This window comes from Gallus gallus, chromosome 3 (genome assembly GCF_016699485.2).
Source record: "Gallus gallus isolate bGalGal1 chromosome 3, bGalGal1.mat.broiler.GRCg7b, whole genome shotgun sequence".
NCBI classification, from domain to species: Eukaryota; Metazoa; Chordata; class Aves; order Galliformes; family Phasianidae; genus Gallus; species Gallus gallus.
In genome coordinates this window covers 58,771,098-58,786,803 of record NC_052534.1, presented here as the reverse complement: position 1 = coordinate 58,786,803, position 15,706 = coordinate 58,771,098, and the positions used below count along the sequence as shown (strand labels likewise).

The window sequence follows — 15,706 nt, the reverse complement described above, 5'->3', positions numbered from 1 at the left end:
ATCTTTTTTTCTGCATTCATGCACTAGCACTTAGAGAGGGCAGAATTACTGGGCATTGCGTAATCCTACTGTCCTGCATTCTGGAAACGGTGACAACGGTTTCTCTGGGATATACTCAGATATTCCTGCTACTTTATAAGGATTCTGGATTAGATTCTCTGGTCTGTTATGATACTTTGTGTCTTAGCAAAGCAAAGTGCTTGGAACTGGATGGAGAATCTCCTTTGCACAGGGAAACTCACTCCTGGTGTAAGGCTAGCAAGGAAGGTCCAAAAGCACCTCAGCCTGGATGTAGAGTACTGGGAGCGCCCACAGCAAGTGCTGGCATGAAACATGACAAAAATGACCTAGCCAGCGAACATCCACAGGAGATCCTGAAGCTGATCCACAGGCAGAAGGAACCTCAAATCCTTACGTCTCTACTGACCCCACACCTCGTGCAGCAGAGAGGCTTCACTGCATCATCAGACTGCTCTACTGTGGCACAGCAAGGGAGGGGGACCCCAACCACAGCTGCATGTGTCCTGCTGCCCTGTCAGGTATTTGTACCTGTGGGCATTCCTTGAGACCTACCACAACCACAAAACTCACTTCAGGCAGTGTTCATCCCTGTGTGTGCCTGGAGAGGAGCCACAAAGTGCTTGACTACGGCAGTATAAAATTCTGGACAAATTCACTCAGCTAATATCTGTCTTCAAATACACTGGGCAGAAGTGACATCTTTTTTTGTGCTCTGAGCAGCTGATGACAAGAGGATCTTTGAGATAAGAGGACACAACACAAGGTTTCACAGCTTCTTGCTGACTCAGCACTCTCCTCCTTAGAACAATACATGAGATCCATACTCAGCATAAAGATTGTAGCTCTGGGTGCATTTTATAGGAAATAGCAAAGCAGGTTTCAGGGAAAACACATTTTTTCTCCTTGTATGGTCTAGCTGTATTTATATTACTTGGGTGCTTATTCTGCCCCTATGTGACATAAATAATGGCACTTGGGCTACTAGTGAAAATTTCAAAGACAATCTCAAAGTGAACTAAGATGCCAAAGTGCATGACTGAATGTCCCTGAAGAAAAAACTCAGCTTCTAACCATGGGGGAATTACAATTTCCCATTCATAAAGCAGAAGTGTGATGCTCTGGGGAGGCTGCTTCCCAGTAGGCCAGCTGCCGTGGCTGGCAGCAGGGCCAGGTGCCCAGGGGCAGCCTGGAGGCACAGCTGGAGTCTGGGTGCCACGGCTGTTCCTCCCCAGCACAGCTGCACCATGCAAATGGAGACATGAGCCGAAGTCTTTTTTTCCCTTCCTAGATTTATCAACAGCATTGGCTATTATTCTTGTGTATTTAATATTGCTAACTCAGTGTCCCTCATTGTGCTATGTGAAGACTTTGAAGCACAGCAAAACAAAATTAAAGGACATTCTATGATTCTATGAAATAATGGACTAAACCTCAGACCCGAATTCTTAATTAGGCAAAATCCTACATTTCCATTGGTGTGAGGAATTAAAAACACATGAGGCTTTGTAAAACAGTAGCTTGTAGCAAGCATTCACTTAATTGACAAGAACATCCCTCTATGCTCCTTCTATCTTCCAGTAGCTGAAAAAACACTGGGAAAGACTTTTCCTCCTCCTTAACTGATGGAGGCAAGGCAGAACAATTGTTCTGCATGGCCACAGGCTCTGTTTCATTCACACTGTTTTGCAGGACGATGCATGGAGGAAGGAAATTTCTTGACCTACCCACAGCACTGGAAGGACATTTCAGAGACAACTCTAGGCTGGGTAGGCAAAACTAAACGGTGCTGTGCATAGGTCAAAGGGCCTCCTTCTAATAACAGAAAGGCAAAGCAAACTTGGAGGAAAACAAAACAAAACAACAACAAAAAAACTAACAGAACACAAAACAAGCCATTAAAACCTGGGTTGATTGAACCTGATACTCCTAAGTGCAGTAATAATGGCTTTCACTTTGGAGGAAAGTAAGTCATCCAACAGAGACAGCCCACCCTGCAGTAACACCAGAAAATGCATTAAGAGTGGCTTTCTGGACTCTGGCACAGGCAAATTAAGTAGCAAGGCCATTATAGGTTAATTACATCTGACACTCTGCTTCCGTATGCAAAGCGTTCTTTGTCCATACCTGGTATCAGCTCTGATTGTGCTAGAAGTCAGCACTTTAACAAAACAAGTGCAAGGGCATTTTAAACAACTCCTCAGCTAAATTTGTCTACATAGTGGAAAACTGAAGTCAAAGAAATGTGAGTTTCAGCATGGACTACAACGTGATTACATACTCAGCAGAGTGTGCTCTGGTTAGCAGTTTGCATTCAAGATCAATTCAGAGCACCTTTGGTCTTGCTGTACTAGCTCAGGGACAGCATACCCATCTTGCTCTGTCAGCATGAACCAGCTAAGAAGAGAGAACAGCACTGCTGCCATTGTAGTCAGCCCAAACATCACATCAGATCCCTATGTAGTTATGTTTTACACATCAATATTTTGGGCAAATATATCTCAGCAGTGGATATAGGTCAGGAAATGGGCAGACAGGAATACAAATTCTGCCTCCTCTTACCATCACGCGCTTCTGCAATCACATATATCTTAGCGGAGAAATAGAGCCCACAAAGTGTTATGTCATGTCACTTCTCCAAGGGTGCACTGGAAATCGGTGGCAGATACTTTAGATGTTTACTTTAAATAGAGCCACTGTAATTTTCCCCATAGGCAACTGCATGTGTAATGGCAAAAGTTGAGTTTGAATATCACTACCCCCGGCATTATATCAGAGACAGAAATGTAAGCCAATGGGAGTTAGGCGCCTGGTACTGACGCCTTTAAAGTCTCCTACTCGCCTATCAAATTCTGAGGTGATTAAGGGGAAGGGCATATAATATCCTAAAGCTCTGCTTGTTTTTGTAAACAACTCTGAAAGTTCATGTGCAGTTCATCTCTTTTTATAACACATATTTAGACAGCCACAGTTTTGGCCATTTTTTATTTTCCGACTGCCGGGCACATTTCTGCACTGTAGCACCTGCTCACTTCTGGTTTTGATACTGAAGCAGTGGTGACATGTGTCAGCAGACACTTATCCTCTCTCTAACAGGAGCTTCAGGCATGGATATTTTTGGTTGAAAGAAATATCACTGGATCCTGGAGAAGATGATCTTTCTAATATCAGGGAAATTTTCAGTAAAAGTAAAGAAAATATTTAAAGAGGTATTTTCTCAGAGTATTCAGAAATTTCTATAAATAGGAAAGAAAATATTTCTCTGGTTGCATTAAAGGAAAAAGAGGGTGTGTATATTGAAAGTGACAAAAATTTGTCTGATTTACTTCTAATGTATACAAATACAAACCTATCAGAATTAGACAATATATGCAAGATCTCCTCTTTATGAAAGGACATGGAATGAATTCCCTGGGAACCCAGGAATCAGAAATCTAATCTTTCAGAGAAATCAAGGCAATCTTGGGCCTGAAATTTAGTAACCTTTTTCTGCAAGGATAGAATATTAATCCCAGTATCCAAACCAAATTCAGTTTTGTATTACTTCTACTCCACAGAACAAAATTCAGCATCCATTTCAAACAGATTTTGCTTATCTTATGTTCCCTCCTTTAATAGGTTCTGCAGCTTTTTTGTGCACTTTTAAGTAAGATTTTAACATTTACTCCTTACTGTAATATGTTAGCACATTTATTTTAATAGCCCTATTAGCAGCAGTAAATATTACATCTCTCATTTTTATAGGGCTTATGCAAGTCCCTGGCTGTGCTTCAGAGGAACTGGATTTCATCAGTGAAATGCCTTCAACTGACTTGTGCAGGTAAGCTGCAGTGATCTGTGAGAGCAAATGTACTTTAGAAAGGTTAGTTAGCTACATACATGTTCTTGCCTAACATCTGAGCTTTTTGCTATAAAAGTATACTTCCAAATACTAATCTTACTTTGATTAAAAAGAATCTATGATTTGTTGTTGAAGCCCTTTCCCTTCACTTGCAAAAAATACATGTATCTGGTTAACCCAGCCTCCTCTCATCAGGATGATAACAGTAAACATTTCTTTATTCTGCAATACCATTCTATTCTGCTATTGCAGCGCACTTTAAGAAGTTCTTTGTTTCAAAAATGGGGTTTGTGAATCCACTACTGGTATAACGGAGGTCTGGACTGATAGGAGATGTGCCAGGTAATGTGCCATATCTGGCTTTTTGCCACATAAAAGCAAAATCTCCTGTTTTTCTTACTGCTCTTCTGAATTACACACTATGCGGCAGATAAGTTAATGAATCAGCAGTGTTCAGTTTGGCTCTTCTCTGCCTGACTCCCACGCACTCCCGCTAGAGGATGCGGATACGTTCAGCTGAATTTAGCCGCTCATCTCTGAAGCGGACTTTGTCCACCACTCCTATAAATGGGGAGAATCTGCAGTCTTTCTTGACAAGTAGAATTGTCACATTTGTGAGACTGAGCCACTTCAATTCAGCACAACACAGAAGACTTATTTAGGTGAACGTTATCTTCTGGCTATTGACAGATTCTGCACTGATTAGCTTTCTCAGCAACTGTTAAAATAGGGAAAAATGGAGGGCTGTGCACATCTCTGCAATATTTGATGTGAAACAGATAAGCAGCTCCCCTTAAGGCTGAACGCAGGACATGAAAAATACCTTCCATTTCTCATTGGGATTTTTCTGTATCAAGGTTTGCAGGGTTTCTCACCATTGTCGTTTTGGTCATCACAGATTCAAAAACTATGGATCTGCTAAGATCTGCTAAAATGATTTTGGATGCTTCAGGATCCCTTCATTTCAGATTGTAGACTGTGCAACAGCTCCCTAAACGTCCCTAAAAGTCTCATCTCTGACTGGTTCTCTTGATGCCTGACAAAACTAGGAAGAGGAAGGTTTGGTTCATGTAAAGTAAACTTAAACTATATGCAAAAAAAAAAAAAAAAAAAAAGACTGTGGCTAATCAGTGGGGTTGTAATTGCCAGTCCTGTGCAGAGGGTATGTCCCACCTCTCAACTCAATAGGTTCACTGATTTCTAAGAAAGATGCCAATCTTTTCCAAATTACTTCCAAAATACACTTGACATTTGAATACTGTGCTTTAAGCTTTCTTGACTATTTTACAGTAGTACTGTTCAATGCGAAGCACACACTTTCTCATCATTTTTATTACAAACAAGCCAAGAAAGGAATAAATGTGTGGGTTAAAATCTGAAAGCCCAGAACTTCAGATCAGGTTTGAACATGATTTGTTGTACAATTTGGGACTGAGCCAGTAACAGTTAAGAAGAAAAAAGAAATCATATTTTCTTCCCCCAATGGCAGCAGTTAAACAAAAATTAAAAAGCCAGTGTTTTGCTAAGATTTGATATGTCAAATTGAAGCCTAGAATTATCATATTTTAAATGTCCAAATTGCAAAGCCTTTCGAAAAAAAAAATAAAAATCTCATTTGCTGTAAAATCTGAGAGAAAAGCTGCAAAAAGGACTTTTTTTCAGTGATTTAAGAGCTATCTTTAAGATCACAGAAGTTCACAGTGAAGGGAAGTTACAACTGACCATATCTCTCTATAATAGTTTCTAATATGTGTAACTCACCTTTAAGGAAATTGAGCACAAGAAACACTTCGGAATTCTGTTGGGCCTGAATTCCTCTTTAACTAGGTCACCAGATGAAGTTAACTAATTATCTCTTTACTTATATTGATAATTGTTTTCTTTACCTGCATCTCAATAACCACAAAGTAAATAAGAAAGACAAAATTCCCTGATAGGAATAACTATTTGGATTAAATGAAGGTTAAGTGATTTAACTGATCAAGGCCACTACACTTGCAGACAATATGTGGAAGGAGAGCTAGACAAATTCTGTCGTCCAACCTCTGCTTACCTATAAGTGGTTTCTCTCAAAACATTGTCTCTCTGCTATTTCATACAGTGGGCTACAGCACTCAGCAGGATTCTGATCAGGTGGAGAGAGGCACAGAGATTAACTCCTCTGATACGGGAGCAGGTTGAGTGAACTGAGTGAAAAGGAATCCTTATTGCCAGCTAGAAAAGCAGCTGCTTTATTTATTACCACTTCTTTATTACTTTATATATTGTCTTGGCATCAGACAAGGCAAATAGCATCACCACCCACAGTTCAAGTCAGACTGCAGTGCGGCCAGTTTTCTAGAGCACATAGAGAATGCAGCCAGCCTACATCTCTCAGCAGACTCCCTGCTTGCTCTGCTAGCCTCCTCTTCCTTGTATATCTAATTCTCAGAGGCCCTAGCTCCTCACCACGTTTCCACACACGAGTATTCTGTATCAGCCATTCTTATTTTGTCCCCTCCATGGTGTCTAATCTACATAACACAGTGCTGAAAAATACCATCAAAACCATACAAAATGTATACAAACTGTGAAATACAATTGCAGAATGCATATGGCTTTACTTTTTATTGGTGGCTAGGATGCTAGCTATTTTTCTGGGAGTGGGAAGAGGAAGGGAACAGACTCCTCTTATCTACTCTGCATGCTTCCATTTTTCTTCTGATTTGTTGCAAAATAATGATTATTACATCGGCTCCAGCCACTCAGGAATATTTCATTCATAAATGATAAAAAGCAGAGAAAGTGAAAAATATTCTGTTTGCTTACCTGGAACACTACGGTGAGAAGGTTTCCTATTCAATTGGATGATTTTTTTTTTGTATTTTTCGCATTTTTGGGTGTTTGTTTTGGTTTTGGCAAACAAGTAGTCTTCAGTGTTTTTACAGCAGTGGCTATTACAGAAATTATGTCTCTTGCACGTCTTATCTTGGAGGGTGGACAAAATAAACAAACTGAAAATAATACTACAATGAACAGTAAATGATGAATGGGTTACAGTACAAAAAACAGTGTAAAAAGGAAGACAAGTTTAAATATTGTTGTGTATGAAAGGGATGAAAATAATACAAGAATGAGAATAAGTAAAATGATAGGCTGGAACATCTGGGAAAGTAAATACAGAGACAAAGAGAACAGTCAATTAATGGAATACCAAGCCCAAAGTTTAAAAAAAATAAATAGTGATTCAGATTATGCTTGTAGAGGGACCAAGTGCCCGTCTCCCATTGACTTCAGTAGGAGTTCTGCATGGTTAAGCCCTGAAATGCCAATTTAACTATTGATGTTATTTGTTTAGAGAAAATACCAATTGGATTGCTTTAAATTTGTATGAACCCATGCAGTGCTCTGCCTCTGAGTTAATGGGAACTCTAACAAGCTCAGAACTATTGCTAGATCAGAAAGTGAGCATGCCAAATGTCTTTTCTGTTTGATTTCATGCAGTACGTGTATAGTAATTGATTAACTTTAAACTCACTGCGTCTGTGACTTTCTGATACAAGGAAACAAAAGACTAATTAGTCAGCATAGGGACAAGAAATAATGGCTTTCAGCTTCACCTGGCAACTAATTTAACCGCAAACTAGCAGGACAGAACACGTAAATTAACACAGCAAGAGACTTACTAAAACATCAGGATAATACCGTGACCAGTAACAGCATTTGCCAACTATAGGACTGCATAATAAGTTAATGAGAGGTAATTTTCATTTTTCATGGCAGAAGATCGTGAGTCAGCAAGGAATTTGCTCCCCAAAACCTCTCTGGGACAACTCTGCACGTCACATGCAGGATGCTTGTTGGCTCTTTCCTTAGGGGATAAGAGAAGAATAAAAAAGAACTGCAGAAAAGATGCTAGCCACTGTTGCATGTAAGCAGTGACCCATAACCTTTCAGTGAAAGATGCAACCAGTTACAACAATTCAATAATACCAGTATTCATCACCATGCAGTCCATGTAGATTTTTCATGGTTTATTTTTCTCTGTGGTTTGTTATATTCTTTGTAATTTTGGAAATTGAATGTTTTCACCTGTTTAAAATTAGTAAGATTTTGGTTTTATTCATTTAACAAGAACTCAACCACCAAGAAAACAACCATGTTCATTAATGTGCCAAAAATGTTATCTGCACTGCCTTTACCGGTAATCACTGCAGCTTGATTGACATTAACTCTGGCAAGTACACTTGCAAAGCCAGAAGGAGGAGTAAAGTCTTCCACCTCCTACAATACCTGTACCTAGACTATAATTCTTTCACTTTCACAATGACCATTTATTCACCATTCACAAATAGGCCCCTTGGTAGAACAAATTTGCATATAGCCAAATAAGGATTTAAAATTATTTAATAGAAATTTTTGTCCACGTTCTTGTTTAAGAATTTTAAGGTGCCATACATCTAATTTTAGTCTTAATTCTTTTGGCCAAGGTTTTTTACCTGTAGGCCATAATAAGTAAAAGTCTACCTGACTCACTGACAAAGGTTCGTCCGCACTCCGATCATCCGAAGACTTTGGAACTTCGAGTCTGTCAATGAAAGTCTGGAGTTCTTTCCTGAATGCCTTCATCTGTGCGTTGATCCTGTAAAGAAGCTCATGCTCGCGTATTCTGCTGCCATCGTCTTCCTCATCCATCAGTCCAAACAGGTCCCCATTAGCTACATAAATTCTTGCCTCTGTTATGATGGTGCTCGTGTCGGAAATCAAGCGATCTATTGTCTTGCCCAGTCGCTCAGCTTCACAGCGAATGTCCTTCATCTGCTGCCTGTCAGTGAAGCTTTTCTGCCACCCAGATGGTGTCGGATAAAAAGATCTTGTGGGTGTCAGGCACCGGATATTTCTCACCTCCTCTGAGTCACTTTCCCCACCAATGGGCCCTTCCCTTTTGCGGTGAGGGGGACGGGAATCATCATCGCTCTCCTTTTTTCCTGCATCACTTTCTGCATCACTGTCTCTGGGGCTGCCACGGATCCCAAGATGAGAGGCTAAATCATAGCGTTGCATGTTGGACATGAGCACCCTATTCTCATACTGGAGTTGCATGACTTTGCCACTCAGCTCATTGATCTGCATTCGTGCAGCTTTTAACTCCTCCTGCAGTGCTTCAGTCTTGGCATTATCGTGGTGCCTAGAGCTTTCATGGGCTCCGGACTTGTATTTGTATTTGTTCAGCTCAGCTGTTATGCGTTTGTTTTGTTCTTCCAAGTCAGCTACATTTCTCCTCAGCAATTCTGTCTCATCTTCTACTAGCTGCAAATGCTGTCTTAATTCTGACAGGGATTCACTCTGTTCTCCCAGGAGTGGATTAGCAGCCCCTGAGAAATCATCTCCTCTTAAGTCATCGAGCTCTGCTTTCAATCCTCTATTTTCTACTTCTAGCTCCACTATTTTTCTCCCAAGAATGTTAGCTTCCTCCTCCACAAGTCTCAACCGAAGCTTGAGTTCAGCTTCCCTTGTGGTTGGTGGACCACCTGCTTCACCTTTTGGCAAAGGGCTGTCCAAATCACCATAAAATGATCTATATTTTTGCAGCTCATGTTCAAATCTGTCCTTCTCCTTATCAATCTTAGCCATTTTCTTCCTCATCAAGGCTGCTTCTTCTTTGACAAACTGCAGCTGGCATTTCAAGTCTTCATTGTCCTCCTTAGAAAAAAAAAAAAAGGAAGAGAAGAATTTGAAGAAAGTTGATGTAAAAACAGGAGACCTCCAGTGGATGGTCTTAAATTACAAGATCAACAATTAAAGGCACATGGCTTTAGATACAAAGAGACTTTCCTGTGACTATTTTTTTTGTTAATCAGTAAATTAAATAAGGGGAAATAAATAAATTTGAAAAGAGAAAGATTATTGTACTCGCCATTAAACCCTGTGCAGCCCTCAGAAAAGGCCTTTTGTGGGTATCATGTAAAAATAATTTGTCACACTGCAGTAGATATTACAGTGTTAAAAAAATCTTGAAATTTGTACACAAAGGGCCTACAACCTTATTTCACAGGTGCTCCATTTACTTATTTTGCCTAAAATATTTGGAGTACATGAAAGCTGGTGGGTTTTGTTGCAGGTCTGTTCTAAATGAACAACAAGTTGTTCATTTAGGTAGACCTTGACATCATGTTGTCTCACTACAGATTTGGGGTAAGAAGTCTCCATTTCGCAGCATGTAGAAAAACAAAAATCAGAGCAAACAAGCAAGTATAAAGCTGCAAATCACATTTTCAGAGTGCTGCTGAAACCTTCACATAAGGATCCAGATTACGGTTGTTTCAACATACCTCTGTTGGTGTTTGCTGTGACTTTTTTTCTGATTTTTGTAGGTCTTTGCTCCCTCTTCTTTTCAATGACTGCTGAAACAAGAACAAAGTGAGAGACATTGCATATTTCACTGAATAACTACGTAATTTAGTCATTCTGTTTAAACATAGTGAGACAAATGCAAATACAAAGGCAGTAGCCTCTTGCAGCTCCTGTGATGTCAAATACACAGGAGAGACACCAATGTCTAAAAATGACACAGAAGAAGTACTGCAATAGTAAAGTATTGGTTAATCAGTCTGCAATGTTTTTTTATCCAACGCATTTTAAAACAAACACTTAATGAATTCTTAGCACCCATATGATCAGATGAGAGGTAAGAAAAGAAATATCTCCAACAGTAACGCAAAAAAAAAAAAATGGAAAACTGAGGCAAGCAGTAAAACCGTTGCCATAGGTAAGCCACACAAAGCAGTGTCAGTGACTTCTCCCAGCTAACCTGAGCATATCTACAAGGACATCTTTCTCTGCAGCTCACCTACAGGCTTCAAGCTTGCAGTATACTGCTGCTACAGCTCTCCTAGGCATATACTGCTAACAAAGCATGCAGAAAGATGCATACATCTGGTCACTAGATCTGTTCCGTTCTCCAAACATATTCAATAAGTACTTTAAGTTGCTTGGACTACAGATTCCTAGTGAAAGGCAAAGCAAATTTACTTACGACAAGCACAAGACAAATGAACCTGTCCACACCATACAAGTGAGCTATTTTTGTGTGTCTTCTGCTACATAGCCAAGGTGAAAAGAAATTGGTGAAAAGAAATTCCTACTCTTAGAGCAGGATGCACTGGGTTCAAAACCTACTAGAAAAAAATCTTGTAACTGCTAACAATGAAAAGTTCATTAGTGGGCAAGTGGTAGCAGTGGAAAACAACTGCAGCAATCCCGCTGTCAACACTCCATACAGATTATCAAGAACACAGCAGGAGAGAGGAAAGTGAGTGAGAAAATATGTTAATACATAACATCCCACTTGCAGCTGTTCCCAGGTTTTTATGCTACCCAGGTGAAATGTAGCCCTTGCAGCAGGCAGTGATATAACTACTTCCCTCTGAGACTATTCTCTGGTACGAGCAGCCTTTGTGCCACTGAGTACTGAGAAACATGCAGTTCCCTGTGCCAGCCAGGGAAAATCCAGTGGTATATCCAAAAGTCACGCAGTTCCACCTAGTGGGAATTAAAATCTGCTCACAGTCCTCAAGGAACAAAGCACAATAGGCAAGTTCACTCTACGTTGCTGCTGATACCAAGTGTTCTTCTGCAGATCAGCCTCATTACAAGTACTATTCCCCCCACAGGAAAACTTGATACTACAGAAGTGATTCGCATATAGATCTAAGAAACCATAAGAGATGAGGCTTTTTGATCAAATCCACTATAGAGTTATACCAGAATTAAAATAACATCAGATTCAGAATCAGATCTAGAATTCACAGGTGTGGCCACCAAGAACCAGAACTGAAACTTTTGTGCCTCTTGAAAATATGCAGAGTGCTCTCAATAGATAAAACAATAAAACCAAAGATCATTAGAATCTCGGCTGGATACCTATGAGAGGATTTCAGAAGAATCCAGAAAAGACACACAAAAAAAAGTTACATTGATTCTTCCTTTTTAAATAACAATATAACAATTCAGTCTACAAACAAAATTATTCTTCTCCAGGGCTGCCCATTAGTTACCCTACTGCAGAACAGGTATGTGCATGTGGAAAGTTTTTTATTGCTTTTCTTTTTGAATTCGCAAACTTATAAACTTTCAGAAATGCAGATTCCTGCTGTATGTCACCATTAATCATTCTATTACAAAAAGCCCATTTGCAAATCAGTTATCACTACAAACTTCTGCTTGCACTAAGTTCTTGCCAATGCCATCCACTAATAAAGTAATTAGAGGATTATTAAACTATATATGTTTGATTACCTAAATTCCCTCCTGCCAAGCCCAGCATCTCTTCAAACAAAATGAGCTTCTAAAATGCTGAGACACAACTTCTCGTGTACCCTACAACATTTTAGGATATGAGATGTATGAAAAAGTTTTCTATGACAAAAACATTAAAAAAAGAGAAAGTTAAGAGAGCAAAAATTATTTTCCTGAGTTTGACGTAAAACTGAAACACTTTTTTTCCTCCTTTCTCTCAATGCTTTTTTTATTTTAAAGTCCTTTTCTTCTTTTGTTGTCAGCATAATAAATTTTTAACTTCAGTAAGAGTCGTGACTATTTAATGACAAGATATTACTTTCTATTCTGTTGTACTTGAATTAAAACATCAACATCAACAGAGCTTATATTCAACAATGAAATGATGGTGTGTAGAAATGCAATTTTAAAGCAGAGAGCAGTGAAGAACATACACAAGTCAATGAGCAGGATGATTTGTGTAAGTAGATTAGGCCTGGTATTGGCATCATCTCTTTTCTTGTGAAGAGCACCAGGAGATGATTTCTGATCACCAGCGGTTAAGATCCCACTCACAGACCTCAACTGACAGATGACACCTTCAAAATCACAGTGTCCCATAAACATTATTTCAGGACACTGAGGAATTAGTTGTGCTGAATGAAAAATGCTACATCTCAATCAGTATGTTCCGATAGAAATAATCAATTTTCAAGAGATTTTTCTGGGGCATAGTTCACAATTTACAGTGGCTACTCTTTCTACTCTCAAGTCCCATACCACTGCTGTCTTCCAATCCAATTGTCAATATTTTAAACAATTTATTTCCAGTAATGAAAAAAATACTTCAAAGTGAATCAGAAAGAGAAAAAAAAGTATTCTAATAAACACATTGCAAAACAAAAATAGCAGTCCAGACTCTTGCAAGCAAATGTTCCCATTCTCCCACTGCATACTACTGCAACTGCACGCTACTTATTTTGATATACTAAATAATGTTACACAAGGCCAGTTTAGCCACCTTCATGTACAAACACTGTCTGTTCAAAAAGCTTCATGTGTGATAGTCTTTGAATGTAATTCTCCTGTTGTTTGGATAATTCTCCTTTTTCCATGTCACAGTGTACTGCAAGGAATATCATAATGCCACTGAAGGCTGCCTCCGTTGTTGCTCAAGTATAGCAAAGTAGTCCGCCCATCAAATTCTAGAATTGTTCTGAAAGTTTGTAACAGAGGATAATTTAAATTATATTCAGTTCAGTCTATTTAATGATTACGAATCTTAAAAAAAAAAAAAAAAAAAAAGACTGCATTTGCACTATCTAATCTGCAATGCTTTCTAGAGAGCTTTATGGTTTTAATAATCTTAAACCAAGTCATCCACCTTCTGGGAAAAAAAAAAAAGAATAAGCAAAAAATGCACATCATACTGTTTCTACAACAGAGATTTTGCTAAACTGCTCAAGTAGTAATTAAATATTCCAGCAGTGCTAGAATAATAGGACCAGCAGCTGGGGCATGTATTACTGTGTTGTATAAGCTCTGCTTACCTCTAGATGCCTAGGAGGTGTAACTGAGTCTGACCTGACTCTTCTAGCATTCACTGTTTTGAGCACACATAAGGTTACATTCTGGCAATGGTGAGACATTTCCACAGTACAGATAAAGCCATAGACAATGTTTGCACTACATGCACACCTGATCACATGAAATGGGCAATCCTGTTGTGATTTTCAGGAGCATCAATTCTCCAGTGACCTTCACTGGACTTCATCCAACATCTTGCTGGAGATGCTAAGAACTTCTCCAGACCAGATGGCAAAATCCTTCTCTTGCCAGCCTTAAACTGCAATCCAAATGTGCATTTCCAACCACCTACGATGCTGAGTGCTTCAGAGTACAAAAAGATCTGAAGTCTACTTTATAAAATCACAGCTGAATGAAATGACAGCATCATGCTGCACTGAATAGCAAAGCTTTAAAAAGAACTCGTTTCTCACTACTTGACCCTGTAGTACAGGAAATCTCTCTGCAATTAATAAAGAAGCTGAATAGAACATACCACAGTTTTTCAAGACTTCTAGGTTGATTATTTCAAGTCTGATCTGAGGGTAAATGATCTAAAAATCAATGTAAGCAAACACAGGAGGAATTGTCAACATATAAGGGGATTTATGAGTGCACAAGGTTCCGCTGCCAGCCCTATCCCTGCACACAGAACAGACCAAGGCAAAGGGTGTGCAGCTCCCAAATCTCTACATCTGCAAGTCACCATAGTTGTACTGTACACACTTGTACTTAGCTGCCTCTTAAATACTGTGACAGATCTACAGGGCTTTCAAAAATCAGAGCAAAACCAATGCCATCTTTACAGTCCTTAAGAGTCACTGAATATGGAACAACTTTGGGACTCCACAAACTTGCCTCTGTCTGGCACAGAGTGACCGTGAACAGGGAAACAGAAATTTGCCCACAGACTTTCTCTGTTCTTTCTCTTCAGGCAACTATAATCAGTTAGCTTGTGGATCTGGATCAAAGCAGACACAATACAGATTTTTCAGTTTACAGCCACTGACTCTAATTCAATATATTAGCACATATAGTTAAAACTAAGCGGCTACTCTCCATGTTGGTAAACTGAAATACACTTTCTCCTCAAAACAATCTTCGTATTTAAAATGTCTCCCTTACTCTGTAACTCTACCAATCTTTTTCACATACAGACTCCTTAAACTATCAGCCACTTTGATGGCTGTTTGCCAGGAACAAACTCCAGACACTGGCTTTGTCATTGGCATAAAAGCATAGAACCACACCAACGCTTTTCTCCTTCCACTGTCCTTGAAGAGCAGTTACCACAAGTATTCCAGTATTTGATTTGCTTCCGAGAGCTGCAAGAAAATGCAGGGGATAAGGGAAATGCAAAGAAGTATGGCACCCAAGTCCAAGAACCAAACACAAAGCTGTAGGTCTAAGCATATCCCAACTCGCTCTAGAAATACTCTCTTCGTATTAAATCTGGTATAACTGAAAACACTGCTGAAGAACAATATGAAATGAAGGCAATCAAACAAAGAATAACAGTTCTTACCTAGACTTTGAATATCTTCATATTTTAGAAAAGAGTAGCCACCCTGCCATATTTGTATTATTTTATTTGCATTTATTTATGAATTACTACATAATTCTGGGCCTCGTTATGGATGCAGAAATCACAGGCAGCTTACTCTCTTCTCTCTAATACTGAAATGCAAGAGTATATCTCAGAACACCACAAATACTTTGGAGTGAAAACACTGGAATAAGGTGTCTTGCTGCACAGTGATGCCAGTTAAACCCATTGTCCAGGACTTGTCTAAGCTGTTGTTCATTTGTGAGCTCAGTTATGTGTGCTTTCTGGGAGAAGAGAGTCATTCTTTTTGCTAGGGTTTGCACAGCACCTAGCACAATGCACACCAGTCATTATCTTGGATTGTCAGTGTGACTGAGAGTACGTTAGCACAGTTCAAAACTCTACCATACAACAACAGCAATAACCACAGGATGTGGTTATTGACACAGTAGTTATCAATATATTACAAATTTTACCTA

General features: G+C 39.3%; 1 protein-coding gene across 10 annotated transcripts in view; it reads right to left on the bottom strand.

Moving 5' to 3' along the window:
• Nucleotides 1-6,750: 6,750 nt before the first annotated feature.
• Nucleotides 6,751-15,706, bottom strand: part of SOGA3 (SOGA family member 3) — a 29,004-nt gene continuing 20,048 nt past the window's right edge. For 2 of the 10 annotated variants that reach the window (XM_025149135.3, XM_025149143.3), the window contains 2 exons: nucleotides 10,171-10,242; nucleotides 6,751-9,541 (listed from right to left, as the gene is read on the bottom strand). In XM_025149135.3, coding sequence (XP_025004903.2) covers nucleotides 8,177-9,541; nucleotides 10,171-10,242 — 1,437 coding nt within the window. In that variant the 3' untranslated portion in view covers nucleotides 6,751-8,176. The remainder of the gene's footprint in view (nucleotides 9,542-10,170; nucleotides 10,243-15,706) is intronic. The other 8 variants (XM_025149137.3, XM_025149141.3, XM_025149139.3 and 5 more) reach the window with 8 other exon arrangements.